Below are 14,726 nucleotides of genomic sequence, written 5' to 3'. Positions count from 1 at the left end.
ATGTAAAGCACTTAAGTGTTTGATGCATGAAAGAGATATATACAGTAAAGTATAAGGATAGAACAAGATGTCAGAGAGGCAAAGCCTCAGCCTGCATGGGCTGCATTCCCTCGTGATCCATGAAAGAAATAGCATTCTCCCCTTCTTCAGAATCACATATGAGGATGCCCTTCTTCAAAACCCCCACCCGATTTTGAAGGACAGGAGCTGAAGTAGAAGCCTGTCCTGGTGAGGGAGAAGAAGCATCCCATTGACGAGATTGAAAGGGGCGTTGCTCAATACAACTACCTTCTTAGGCTGTTGAAAAACATCCCGATCAGTTCCCGCAGATTCCTTCATCTTCTCTTTTTCTTCTCCAAGTGTGCATATTGTGTGCGGGGGAGTGGGCGTGCGCACATGCACATATGTGTGTGTGTTGTGCAGTTTTGTTTTTAAGTCTTTCCACTAATTTCCCTTTTTGTGGTCTTTTCTGTTTCCAGCCCCCCCTTCCCCTTATGAATATGGAATACTGATTGAGTTGATGGGCCTACCGATATAATCCAACCACAAAGCCACTACTTTGATCCAGCTCCTTTTCAACCAGCTGCAGCATCTGCTGAATAAATCCACTCTCAAAGCAAGTGACCACCATTCTTAGCTTCAATTGCAGTCTACCATATAAAACCAGCCCATCCTACAAGACAGAAGTGTAGCATGTAGTTAGCACACTCTTTAAAAAACATGACAAGTAATTCCAAAAACGAGCATTACAATGGAAAATTCTCATATACCTTAAGTTCCCGATCACGTGTTGTCAGCCAAGTTCGCACCATGAAATCTTTGACACCAGAATGGAGATCAATAACTGAATCCCCTAGATTTGGACCATCTGCTAATAGAAAAGTATTCAAAGAAGCCAACAGCTTTTTTGCCACTCTTCCTTCATCCCTGCAAAGCAAGGACAACTTAGCCTTTCTGAGACTGGAATTGGCAAACCTTTAAAAACAGCTGCTTTATGGCCTAGGGTGTCATTCAAATTTCAAACTTGTAATACACACACGTTAAAGCCTCACGATTCAGTAGAAGGGGTTTCAACATGTCCTTGATTTGAGGCCCACATTGTTGTTATCATATTACTGCGCGATTTGCATATATACTGCAAGAAGTTGAGGAGATTTGCATATATCCGTACAAACAGAAGGTGCATATCCATACCTACCCCATACACACACACAGCTGTATTAAACATACACAGTCATGGGAATGCCATAATAAGCTAATTCCCTGGTATGAATGACGAGGTTGATAGTTTGCAGCAATGTGGCTAACTAGCATGAGATCAAAATTTGAAATTTCTCTAAATGATACACCCAACACAATCCTGGACTATGCCACGCCCAATCAACAAGTCAAAAATAGACAAAAGTCAGCTTTTACTCTTATGGTATTGACCCCTATTCTCGTCAGCACACACACATGCATGTAATATATGTTATATGGTTGACCCTAATGAGCCTTTTGTACTAGAAATTGATGCAAGTATAACAGCTGTGGGAGTAGTGTGGATCCAAAGCACACAACCGCTGGGTTTTGAAAGGAAAAAACCTAGTCCCATCCAAGAAAAATTATTGAGCATATAAGAAAGAACTGTATGGTATTGTCCATGCTTTCAAAACATGGAGACACAACTTGTATGGTGACAACTGTGGTCCACTCTAGCCCGCCTCATCAAGGGTGTGCGAGCGAGAGCATAAAACTAGAGATAGAATGATGTCAGCTGCCTGTGGACTCAGTCCTGCGCTGTCTGTTGGTCACTACTCTACGTCTAACAAGGGCGACCATGACCCTGTCGGTCACGCTCCCACTCTGAACAAGGAGGGTATGTCCCCAAGCATAATCTGGATTCTGTGCAGCAACCCTCTACTTGAGCTGGCGTGTCACTGGTTCTGGATCCCGATCTCGTCTAGGGCTTGTGGAGCGGGAGCTTGTATGGTTCAGCTGGAAGAACTCTGTGATCGTGCTTTCAGAAGATCTACCAAGGTATGCTCCTTCTATCTCTGTGATCGAAGTACGCGCTCATGATGTCTAACTACCTCATGAATGAGCGCGGCCAAGCATCTCTGATCTGGAAAAGAGAGGAACCGGGATAACAATCTAGAACTATCTCTGAATAGACCATAGAAGCGTCCCTAGATCTCATAGTACAGAGGGCATCTAAAAATGAAATTCTCCTCAGACTCAATCTCCTGTAGACCACGAGGTGCATATACGTCTCTCCCTTGGTAAACCCTCTGCTCGGCCACTCTCAATAATACAGAGTCTATGTGAAGAGACCCGAAACTGCCCAATAGAGATCCTCAGCGAATGGGGTAAATGAATCTGCATATATCCCGATGGGTCAATAAACCCCTCATTTGAGATATGTAGGCAATGATCTCTGTAGAAGCTGAGCTTCATTGTGAGCTACTCGGTTCCAACTAGGTCCAAAATGCGTGTAGCTACAGAAGATCCTCACGTATGACCTGGTTGACCTCGTGATACCATAGTGGGGAGAACGGCACATGAATGTTGTACTGGAAGGGGGGAAGTTTGTCCATGTGGAGCCCCAGTCGCTCAAACCACCTCACTGTGTGTGTGCGTGTGTGCGTGTGTGGAGCCATCTCTCGCTGTGGCAAGGGGCATCTCCGTGATCTTTGCATCCAATGGGCCATACCAAAGGTGACACCTCGGGTCGAGCAATCTCCTCTGAGTACAACAACAATGGGTTGGACCTCTATCGTGCATGCTATAGTCATCCTCTGTGTCGCACACTCCACTGCTCTACGCTGTCTCTTCCCATTGATCCATGCTGCCTTCACGTCAGCTATTTCCTCCTCCTCTATCCCAATATGTCCTAGGACTCTGACTTGAAGGCATAGAAATCGATGACGTGTCTCGCTCGATCAGTCTTCTGTGGTACTATCACCTCTTGCTATCTGATCTGTTGTAGTAGCAGGGTCTCTCTGTGTCGCTACATCTCCATCAAAAAGAGGCCAACGCAAATCTAGTCATGGAAATGAATCAACCGGGAGAGCGGCTCGAAACCATGTCCCTCCTGAAAGAAGCAGTGGTATTGTCCTCGAATCTCTTAATAGTGCTTCTCTGTCTCCACCGCTGCTAATGTGCAGTGCCTGCAAATCCGTTGCTCTCTAGGTGTACCTACGGCCCTCCTTGCCTCAATCCTCAGCTGGTAAGATGAGACCCGCATCTGTCCTATAGCAATCCTCAGTGCGTGTGTGACCCGTCTGTCCTCCAAATATTGGGGCCTGGTAATCAGTCCATCCTCTAATACTCTCAAAAGTGGTCGCAGTAGAACTGGATCTTGTTGGGAAACGCCAAGCCCCCCCTTGAAGTCCGTGATGTGTAGAGTTGAAGTAGGTCCAACCTTATGATACGATTGATCTCGTCTCGCAGAATCTGGAGGGTTGGGGCGTTTAAACTGTAATGAAAGGGGGGAGGGCGATCGATCTAAATACCCTGACTGCAAAACCATTTGGATATGTATGCATATCAGGCCAATATCCTGTGTCTATGCTGACCCCACTCTCGACCAATCCTCTGGATGACTCTAATGCCAATACCCTGGATGACTCTAATCTCAAGAGTCTCCAACTAGGCAAGGCCCATACCCTGAGTATATGTGTCCCTGTCTAAAGATTGCATCAATCTGCAATGGTGTCATAGAGAACTCTCCCTATATGATCTGATGAGGACCACGGGCTTACTCCGAATCATCATGGATCCCATAGTCACCTCTAGTCTCTCAAATCTCTACCACTCGCCTGCTGTGAGGTCACCCCTCCAAAAGGGTGCTGCATATATGGTTGTCGGTCTCACTAGTGTATCAAAAAGCCATCCCTTCGTTACGGGTTCCTGGAGGTGTGCTTGGAAGCATTGTCTCTCTAGTCGAGCTAGAACTGCCTACCCTCGTGTGTCGTGCCCTAGCCACGTTTCTCATCATAAAAACAGGTCCTACAAAGACTATCCCAAGTGAAACCAGCCTCAACAACGTAAAGGGTGGTAAATCTTCAATTAATCACAGCAGTAATCACTTCAAAAGCACAATCACACATGCGCAGGATATGCAAAGGGTCCCACACAATCACCACATGCCGATTGGCCCCAAAGTCTGGCGCCCCTTGCGGTATCTCTTTTTATATTATAACTCTGACCAAACAGGCTGAATACAAAAAAGTTCGCAAAACCAATATTGCAACTGCTCAAAACTAGAATCTTCATGTGCCAACCAATTCCCCAAACGCCAACCACAAGCTCTCTTCCAACCACGCGGTCTACAGGGCTAGCAATCAGCCACATGCTTAAATTGGTGGAGCCTAATCATCCACACAACTCCCCTGGGCTGCCCCATGCTTTCCCTAATCACGCAAGGCAGAAAGAGAGTCTAACGCGAAGAACTCCATGAATCTGTTTCAACGCAGTACCAAGAAATCTCAATCCAATCATTGGCAAGGTGCTTGGCCGCCCAACGTCAAGCCCACAAGGCAAATCGCACCTGTATCTAACAGTCTTTGCGTCAGCAGTATCGAGAACAGCAAGAAATAGGCCGTACAACTCCGCGCACAAATTTCAGCAGCCCCTGGACAACTCTTTGTAGTGTGATTTCAGCCTCTGACAGCTTCTGGGACCCTGGCCAACAGATGTGCAGCAGCAGATGCGGAAATCCAACAGGTACTAGCAGCCTGGCAGCAAGAGGAAGTGCGAATTCAGCCCTGGCAGCACCCTGGCACAACAAAGAAGTGCGAACTGGCCTGGAAGAGGTGCGAAATCTTGTATGGAGCCCCACGCCTGGCTGAATTGAGGTCGCCCAGCTTTCTGGCTGTCTTTTATGGTCCTGGCCCTGCTTTTGGCCCATTTGTGCTTTTTGTGGCCCCCAAACCCTAATTTGGGTCTTCAATGCTTTTCGTGAATTAATTTCAAATTACACCACTTTGGCACCCCACTATTGGACCAATTAATTAATGCCTAAGGGAATTGGTTGCACATTGCTAATTTCCCATGGCCCACTAGAAATTTAATTCCCTAGGTGCCGCACGCACGACCCTTTGCCCATGCCCTCGAGGCCCTAGGCAATTACGTCATAATTCTCGCAAATTTAAAATTAAATTCTTGCCAGAATCACGCCCTCATGACATACCCCCCTCTTGAAAGAAGGCAAGCGTCCACTATTGCAATAAATTACCTGCAAAAGAAAACCAAGTCGAAACACTATAATGTTTGTTAGGCAAAAGACCAGCATACATTCGACATACGTGCATACATGCATTCACCAACAATATGCTCTTCACGATGTCCGATCCACCTCACGTATGGCTATCCCTAAAGGACCCACTGCCAGTGGTACATCATGAGCATATGTAAACACTTAATGCATGCACAAAGATACTCAAACTGTACTTCCCAGGGATAGTTCATGCATGCTTTACCCACCTATGGCCATCTCTTCAGACCCACACTAGTGGTACATCATGAACATCCGAAGCACCTGAGATATCAAATCCAAATCTGAGTTGACAGCCAACCATGCCGCCAAGAGATCGCCAACAATGCATATACGATTTGTAGAGCTGCAGATAACAAATACGTATAGCACTGCAAACCAAGCAACTAGTACACCCAATGTGACTAGTACACCACGTACATCGCAGCCAACGATGCACGACATAGACCACTTCCAAGAATTGCGCATCTAGAACCAAGGTCTAGAGGAATCCATTCTCTTTTTGTCGAAACCACATGACAAAAAAGAGCATTCCCATCTTGTCGAATCCTCATGATAAGAATAACATGCATATTTTACCGAAACCTTATGGCAAAATAGCATCCAAAAGTAGCAGGGAAAACACCATCCCGCAAACCGTATAACATACATCATCCAGAATCAAATGCCAAAAAGAGTGGCAAACTTTGCCATACAAAATTCTTTTTACAAGTACCTGTATACGACACTATACAAAACCAGCCGTAAACAACCCGCTGTGGAATTAGGAACTCTTGCCCTTTGGAACATTCCATGGCTCATCCGTGTCACTAGCCGGCTCCTTCCTCTTACGGTTGGGACAATCGCTAGACCGATGTCCCTCCTCTTTGCAAATAAAACATTTGACATCTTCATATAAAGCGTGTCGTTCCTCTGGAGACAAATAAAGCGTGTCATCCTTTTGACAATTAGCTTTTCTATCAAACTTATCCCCGCGAGATCCATTCTTCCTCTCGTCCTTCACCGGATCAGTATCATGCTTCTGACCACCTTTGAACCCAAAGTCCTCAGCATATGCCGTGCTAGCATTCGCGATAAGCTGAGACATATTGGAAACTTTAGTCTTTGAGCAGTAGTCTCTCAACTCCTTAGGCAGCCTGCAGCAATATTTCTCAACCTGCTCCATGAAAGGAACAATCCGGTAGGAGCTAACAGGCAACAAAGCCACCCAAAACTTGCTGTTATACTCCTCCAAATTACGGCAATTATTGGAATTCAGCTCATGCCAAGCAATCATGATATCCACCTCAAAAGTCGTGGTAAGCCATGTAGCTGAAAACACCTGCTTGAAATCTACCCACGTGTTTGGTGCAGTGTTTTGCATGAGGATAGTGGTCCACCACTGAAGTGCATTCCCCTTTAGAAAAATCGCAGCCCGGCATATTTTGGATGACTCCGTCTCCTGTGCAAGCTACATCAAACTGCGGCAAAAGGGTCAAGGCCTTAAGTTTATCCTGCACGCCACTAAATGTCTCAAATTTTATTGCTGCACCAGCCTCTTTAAAGTCTTTCATCTTCCCTTGAGGTGCCAAATTATCGTATATAGGTGCCTGGGCAAAAGGGACAGCAGCACTTACTCTATCTCCCACACTACCAGAATTGGGAAAAGCTGTATTATTCAGACCAGCACCCATATTTTGCATCTTGGTTACTTGCTGCTGCATTAGGCATACCTGTTTGCATCCCTGAGGCTGCTCCAACATTTGCATACATCATATTCTGTCCCATGGGCTGTAAACTACGCTGAAACCCAACTATTTGACTAGCAGGCATACCCAAAAATTGGGCTTGTGGGCTGACCATGGCCTGAAACACTGAACCACCACCAAAATAACCTGGTTGCACCGGGTTTAGAATAAACTCTATTCCGGACTAGGCGCCTCCATGTTGAGTACCACAAAAGAGACAATAAAGAAAATCCCCGCAACCTTCATCACCATGGCTTTAAGTATTCCCAATGTCCTTAACTCATTTGCTGATCAGCCATCTGCACCAAGAATGGTGCTAGCTCCCATTGATTCCTCCATCCCATCTCATGAAAAGTCTTCAAGGTGATGATATTGACGTTGTACGCCTCATCGATTAGTACTTGTGAAAAGCTTTGACATTGTACTTTTATGGAGATAATCGAAGTATGCATGCTAGTGATTGGAACTGTTAGAACTAGAATTTTTGTTGCTTGAAAAACATCCACCTCTAGTACTGTAGTTAATTAGAATAAAGAGTGATATATTCTATTCAAAACAAATCATACAACAGGTGGGAGATAAAGTACTCTATCCCTAGCCTCAACAATGTGGGAAAAAAAGCCATGGTGGTGGACTAAAATGCCACGACATCCCAAAAGGGGTCAAATGAAAAAACAAGGAGCAGTCCCATGTCCTCATGAAGGATATAAGTCTCCCACGAGCTGCCAACGAGGTGCCTGTACACCGCTCCCACTGACTCCTGAGAGTGAAGATAATCTCCGCCCAAATGGAAGCGAGAGTGTCAGCCTCCGAGCATGAATGGCCCCCAAGGACAAAAGAACATCGTGAACACCATATCTGCCATAGGGTAATGCTGGAAATGATCTCCCAGGCTGACCCTGCAGCTGAAGTAGGTAGGGAATCCTGAGCTGGTACAGGTACCAAAAGCAAATATTGTGGCTCCATGATGCTGGCCTCCGTGGGACCCCGTTTTTGGCGACGCTGCATGAAGAAACCCTGGTCTCCTGGCTCTAACTCAAAGAGAGTAAAGGCTCCAGATCCTCTCCCCCAAAGGGCAGCGCCCCATGTCAAGAGAAAAGACTCGGATGTAACATATGAGAACAACTTGAAGATACCTGTCCAGACCATTCTAGAGCTGAGGCAGCTCCATAAACAATGCTTACTAGATTCCTCTGCAAGCTGACAACGCATACACAAGGAGGGTCTACCCATCTGCTGAAGCCAAGTACCCACAAGTATGCCTCTGTGCATAGTGAGCCAAAGAAAGTAAGAGACTTTCCTGGCTCTACTGATGCCCCAAAAGTGAGTCCAGTAGCTCAGCAAGAGCTCTACAGTAAGTCCCTGTGCGCGCCAATGCTGGGAGGCAAATGGTAGGTGATGAGAGTCTCTCTGCTGAAGCCTGTAACCTGCTCTTATCGAGTACTGGAAAAAGGAAAGAGGACGATCGCCTGCCACCGGAGTAGGCCATGCCCACTCACCTAGGTCCCAGTCAAGCTCCGCAAGAGGTCGACCCTGAAAAATCCAAAGTCTCCATCTAATATCCTCTGCAATGGTCGACCTAAAAGGATCTGTGGCCCATTCCTTACCCCGGCAACCAATGACCCTGACTCTCTGCCAAAGGAGCTCCTGCCAATCCACGGGCTGAGTGGGATACAATCTGTGAGAGGAGTCCGCCTCAAAATAGATAAACGGTGCCGGTCCTAAACGAACTCCGATGCATAGCCCAGCCTCACTAAAACAACCTGACCAAGTAGAGATGGGGTGAACATAGGCAAGATCTGTGAGTATATCCCTCCACTACTGAGGAATAGCTCTCATGATCAGTAATCTGGCAGAAGCAATCTGTCCAAGTGGCCCGTGTCTATCTCTGATCACCTCCTCTGACATCTCCACACCTCCCCTGAACCAATCTCCAACTGTCACAACCCCCTGAGCATGCCAACTGGCCAAGGGAGTCCTAAGTTCTGTACCAAGGGAAGATCCCTGATACCGAACCAAGCGGTTATAGTAAAGTGGCTGTCGGGCAATTCCCTCTCTAGAGGAGGGAACTGCTCTGATGAGGTGCTGTCGAAAAAGATCCCAGATCTGAATAAGCCTTTTTACCAATGGTTAGGAAGGCTGAGAATGCTGGTCCGCCAGGAAGATCCAACTGACTCTACCTACCCACTGGCCTGCAGCTCTGGGGGTGCACTGATGAATCCCATGCAGTAGGAACTGCATCCACGGCTGATCTCCTGGAGTCAAACCTCTAACAAGAAGTTTGACTAAAAGGGCTCTGCTCTGCATCTCCGGATCAAGAACCCCAAGTCCTCCCTGCGAGGAGGGTAAAGTGATAGTATCCCATGAAACTCTTGCCCTAGTGTCCTCGGAACCATCACCACCACTCCACAGAAAATTCCGAAGCAATCTCCTCACCTGGCGAATCGAGTCAGCATGAAAGCACCAACATGACGCAACGTACCACATAGTCGCAAGTAGAACCTGGTTGAGTACCAGTGCTCTTCTGGCCAAAAAAAGTCTAGCCGTACCCCAGTAGGCTAGCTTCCTCCGAATACTCTCAAGAACTGGGGCAAATTGTTGCGTCGACGACACCTCAATGCCAACTTGGAAGCCTAGATATCTCGTGGAGGTGCCTCTGGGTATCCACACAAAGCCTCTGTCTCCTCCCCATGCTCGGGTATCCTGCTGTGAGCTCCAGTCCAAATGCCTTTTGATTTGTTCCAATTGACAAGTCCCCCTGAGGCTAGGCTGAACTCGTCAATTGAGTCCGCAGCAGTAGCAAGACTATATGCATCTCCTCTGACTGTCAGTGCCGTGTCATCAGCAAACTCAGTGTCCAGAAGCTCCTGCTCCTGCCGGATAGGCAGATGAAGGCCCAAAGTGCCATGACTCGTAGCCTGCATAAAGTATCCCATAGCCTCTGCTACGAAAAGGAAAAGGTAAGGTGCAAGCGGACATCCCTGTCGTATTGATCTGGATAGCTAAAAAGCCGATCCTCTCCCTCCACAGACCACCATCCTGCTAGAAGAGTGAGAGTAAAGTGAGGAGACCCAAGAAATCCATCTATCACTGAAGCCTGCCCTCCAAGAAACCCCAGTCCACTCTGTCATAAGCCTTCTCAAAATCGAGAAGAAGAACTGCAATCTTCTGCTGACTCTCCTGCGCCCAGTGAGTGGCCTCCCAAAAGGTGAAGATGTTATCCAAGATACTCCGATCTTGGACAAAACTTGTCTGAGTAGCTCTGATGATATCTGGCAGCAAACGCTTTAAGCGAAGAGCCAAGATCTTCGCTAGGATCTTGTAGGCTCCGACCTGAAGGCGGCCTGGAAGGCGGCGAGCTGAAGGGCAAGGGGCGACCTGAAGGGCGAGGGGGGCGCGGCCAGATGGGCTGGCTGAAGGCGACCTGAAGGGCAAGGGGGGCACAGCCAGACGGGCTGGCTGATGGCGACGGGGTGGTGGCGGGCAGCTGCAGACGGGAGCTCCTCTCTTCTATCTCCTCTCCACAATCCTAATTTTTAACTAATAACTTTATGGTTTGCCAGAACTCCTTGCTGTCCGGAAACCATGGACTGAAAATTATTACCTTGAGTTGGCCCAGGAATAGCATTAGGCTGCTACAAACCATAGAGGTTTTAAGAGGGTTGATCCTGAAAACTGACATGTGTTCTCTTGTTAGCTTCAACATCCCTATCCCCATCATCGGGCTTCCTTTTCTTCGGCTGCACATCACAATCCATCATCTTTTGCAAGCGAGGATCCTGTGTGAACTACGTGAAAGCACTCATGAAACTCTGCATCTGTGCCGTGAATAATCCACATCCTCCTCATCAATCCAATCATCCTGATGCTCTGCAACATGCTAGGACTCCTCTCTTGCACCCTGATCATCATCATGAGACTGAGACATCCCCTCTTCCTCTTCCTCTCCAGTAAGACTCAGAGCTCTCTCCCTGTGAGACATATTTACTGAATAGTATGCTCTCTTCTTCACCTAGTCTGCTGGATGCACCAAGCCAACCACAGGCTCCCCTCTTGAAGAAGTTACATAGATCCCAGCGATGGAACCACTGAAACCAGCCTCAACAACGTAAAGGGTGGTAAATCTTCAATTAATCACAGCAGTAATCACTTCAAAAGCACAATCACAAGTGTGCAGGATACCCAAAGGGTCCCACACAATCACCACACGCCAATTGGCCCCAAAGTCTGGCGCCCCTTGCGGTATTTCTTTTCATATTATAACTCTGCCCAAACAGGCTGAATACAAAAGAGTTCGCAAAACCAATATTGCAACTGCTCAAAACGAGAATCTTCACGTGCCAACCAATTCCCCAAATGCCAACCACAAGCTCTCTTCCAACCACGCGGTCTACAGGGCTAGCAATCAGCCACAGGGTTGAATTGGTGGAGCCTAATCATCCACACAACTCCCCTAGGCTGCCCCATGCTTTCCATGATCACACAAGGTAGAAAGAGAGTCTGACGCGAAGAACTCCATGAATCTGCTTCAATGCAGCAAACGCGTACCAAGAAATCTCAATCCAATCATTGGCAAGGTGCCTGGCTGCCCAACAGCAAACCCTCAAGGCAAATCGCAACTGTATCCGACAGTCTTCACGTCAGAAGTGTCCAGAACAGCAAGAAATAGGCCGTACAAATCCACGCACAGATTTCAGCAGCTCCTGGACAACTCTTTGTAGTGCGATTTCAGCCTCTGACAACTTCTGGGACCTTGGCATACAGAAGTGCAGCAGCAAAGAAGCGCGAACTGGCCTGGAAGAGGTGCGAAATCTTGTATGGAGCCCCACGCCTGGCTGAATTGAGGTCGCCCAGCTTTATGGCTGTCTTTGGTCTTGGTCCCGCTTTTGGCCCATCAATGCTTTTCGTGCCCCCCAAACCCTAATTTGGGTCTTTAGTGCTTTTCGTGAATTAATTTCAAATTATACCACTTTGGCACCCCACTGTTGGACCAATTAATTAATGCCCAAGGGAATTGGTTGCACATTGCTATTTTCCTGTGGCCCACTAGAAATTTAATTCCCTAGGTGCCGCACGCACTGCCCTTTGCCCATGCCCTCGAGGCCCTAGGCAGTCACGTCATAATTCTTGCAAGTTTAAAATTAAATTTACGCCAGAATCACATCCTCCTGACATGTAGGTGTATGACTGTACAATCTGCACTTAATCTCCTCGGTATGTAAAGCTGCGTCGATGAAGCACTACTTGTGAAGTGTTGAAGATCATAACCTTGGTCTTGCCAAGGTTGACCGTCACGTCTCTCCCCCTGCAAAACACCTCTAGGACCTTTAAATGTCACTGCTGAAGAAGAAAAGAGGACTATGCATCCACATACAGCAGTATATGTATCAGATCCGCAACCAAGGATTCCTCCCATGATAGGCCACACACTAGCCAAAATCTATGGATCGGTGCTAGAGAGAGAGGGATCAGCTCATATATAGAGGCACATGGACAGTGGAGGACGCTCGGACAGGCTGGTTTTCGAAGGATTTGTTGTCATGCCTCTTAACCTCTTCGAGGGCATCCAATATGATCTCCTTTTTAGGGGCTGATGTGCCTTTTCTGACCACATACTTCCATTCCAACATTTTTGCGTCCCATTTGCTGATTTATTGTTTAAGTTTCCCTTGCATTGTGGCCTGCATAGCTGCAATATCTTTCGCGAGGCTGGCATTCTCTGCTTTGAGCTTTTGCATGGCTTTACAAGTTCCTTCCAGGCTCCCTTTCATACCGTTGATTTGCTGCAATTCAATCCCTAATGCATGCACTTTGTCCTGAAGATTGGTTTTGACAGATTCCGATTTTGCCTTTTCCTTTTCCCACTCTTCTCTCTTGGCCTTCTCCTTCCTCCATTCTTCTGCATCTTCCCCCCTTAATTCTTCCCTTCAGTTAGTGTCTTATCCATAAGTCCTTTCTCAGCTAGCAAGGCTACATTTGTGGCTTCCAGATTGTCTAGCTTTTCGATCAATGCAAGGCATATTTATTGAGACTGACAAGGACATTTTCTGCAGCCTTATTTGCTGAGTGAGCTGTCATGGCATCCTCTAGTGCTTGCTTCCCCCATGTGTCTTCAACATGTCCTCCTGTAGGCATTGTAAACAACCTTCCTGCCCCCAATGTCATCAAGAGCAGAAATTATCTCTCAGTCTCCCCATGAGCATGTCGTATCTTTTCGAGAGGTTGGGGCTGTTCACAGCTCCCTTCACTTGTTGCTTCCACCTCCTAACAGCATTTTTTGGTTGGTTCTTGCCGCTTGTTTGTAGATTCTTGCAGGTCTGGGGCAGTTGGGGAGGGGGCTGGATTCCAGCAGGGCCTAGATAAGTTTGACAGCCCCTAAAAGGGGGCTCTTATGGGCAAATGCGACCCTCACACTACCTGCAGCAGCTATGCGGGGTCTAGGCCGACCCTAGAGCAGCCCATAGCAGCAATGTGCTGCTTGGGCGGGTGCTAGGGACTGCGCCTGGCAGTTGCACACACCCTCGGCAGTCTTGACAGCTCAAAGGCTGGTGTGGCGTGTAGGAGGTGCACAAGTCCCGGGGAGAGCAACTCGTGGAGGCACACCAATCCGCACAAGTCTAGGGGCACCTGAGAGCCCCTTGTCAGATGTGGAGTCTGCTTGAAGGCGCAACAACTGCTCTGGAGGCACAACAGGGAGAGGATGGAAGGCGGGGCTGAGGCCAGGGGAGGGGGGCTGAGGGGGGTGGCTGAGGGAGGGAGGGGGCTGAGAGAGTGAGAGGCTCAGGGGATGAGGGGAGAAAGAAAGAAAGAAAGAAAGTTTATTAAAGTCTTCGGAAGACCAATGGTCTATGCGACTGTGAAACCCTGGTACAATCAAGTTGTGAACTAAACCAGCATCCACACCAATGCATAATGTAAAAATAATGCAGAATGATAGTTCAAGTACTAAGTACAACATAGTCATGTCGGTGATCAAACTACAAATCAGTCACATCATCATCATCATCATCATCCTCATCCTCATCCTCATCAGGACATCAGAGGTGGATGAGGCACTGTAGACAGGAAATCGGTGATAGAGTGTTGTCGGCCACTCGAGGGTGCGGTCCTGTGACGTCTCCTAGTCATAGCTCTACGCCTAACAAGGGCTACAGTAACCCCTGTCAGTCGAGCTCCGATGGTGAACATGGAGGCGATATCCCCGAGTGTAATTTGCACATCTATCGTTTGTCTGAGCTGTCGAGTCACTGGATTTGAGTCCCGATCATGTCGAGGTCTCGTCTCAGGGGGGTCCAGGAGATCTGGCTAAAAGAACTCCGTGATAGAGCTCTGGGAGGGATCTACCAAGGAAGAGTCTGCTCCTGTCTCCGTGATCGAAGTATCCTCTCGCGATGCCTAACTACCTCATGAATGAAGCCTGCCAAGCATCTCTGGATAGGGGAGGAATCGGGACAGGGCCCCATAACTATCTCTAAAGAGACAGTAGAAACGCCCGCGGATCTCATAATAGATGGGACACCTGAAGATGAAGTGCTTAGATGAAGGGCTCCTCTATCTCAACCTCCTACATTTCGCATAATGTGCATAAGCACCTCTCCCTAGGTAGACGCTCTGCCCTGCTGCTCTCTATACGAAGTCTATGTGAAGAGACCCAGAACTGCCCAATAGAGATCCTCAATGAGTGGGGTAAGTGGCTCTGCGTCCATGTACCCTGGTGGATCAATAAAACCCTCATCTGTGAT

The 14,726-nt window shown here is 47.7% G+C and overlaps 1 protein-coding gene across 1 annotated transcript in view; it reads right to left on the bottom strand.

Moving 5' to 3' along the window:
- ATM (Serine/Threonine-kinase ATM-like protein) overlaps positions 1–14,726 on the bottom strand; it is a 312,761-nt gene that overhangs the window by 286,459 nt on the left and 11,576 nt on the right. Inside the window, exons 6-7 of the mRNA XM_087389269.1 lie at positions 771–927; positions 531–673 (exon numbers count right to left, since the gene is read on the bottom strand). Coding sequence (XP_087245395.1) covers positions 531–673; positions 771–927 — 300 coding nt within the window. The remainder of the gene's footprint in view (positions 1–530; positions 674–770; positions 928–14,726) is intronic.

Source organism: Dipteris shenzhenensis, chromosome 18 (assembly GCF_047967505.1).
Source record: "Dipteris shenzhenensis isolate YYH24624 ecotype China chromosome 18, Dip_SZ_1.0, whole genome shotgun sequence".
NCBI lineage: Eukaryota > Viridiplantae > Streptophyta > Polypodiopsida > Gleicheniales > Dipteridaceae > Dipteris > Dipteris shenzhenensis.
This window is presented reverse-complemented; position numbering and strand designations above follow the sequence as displayed.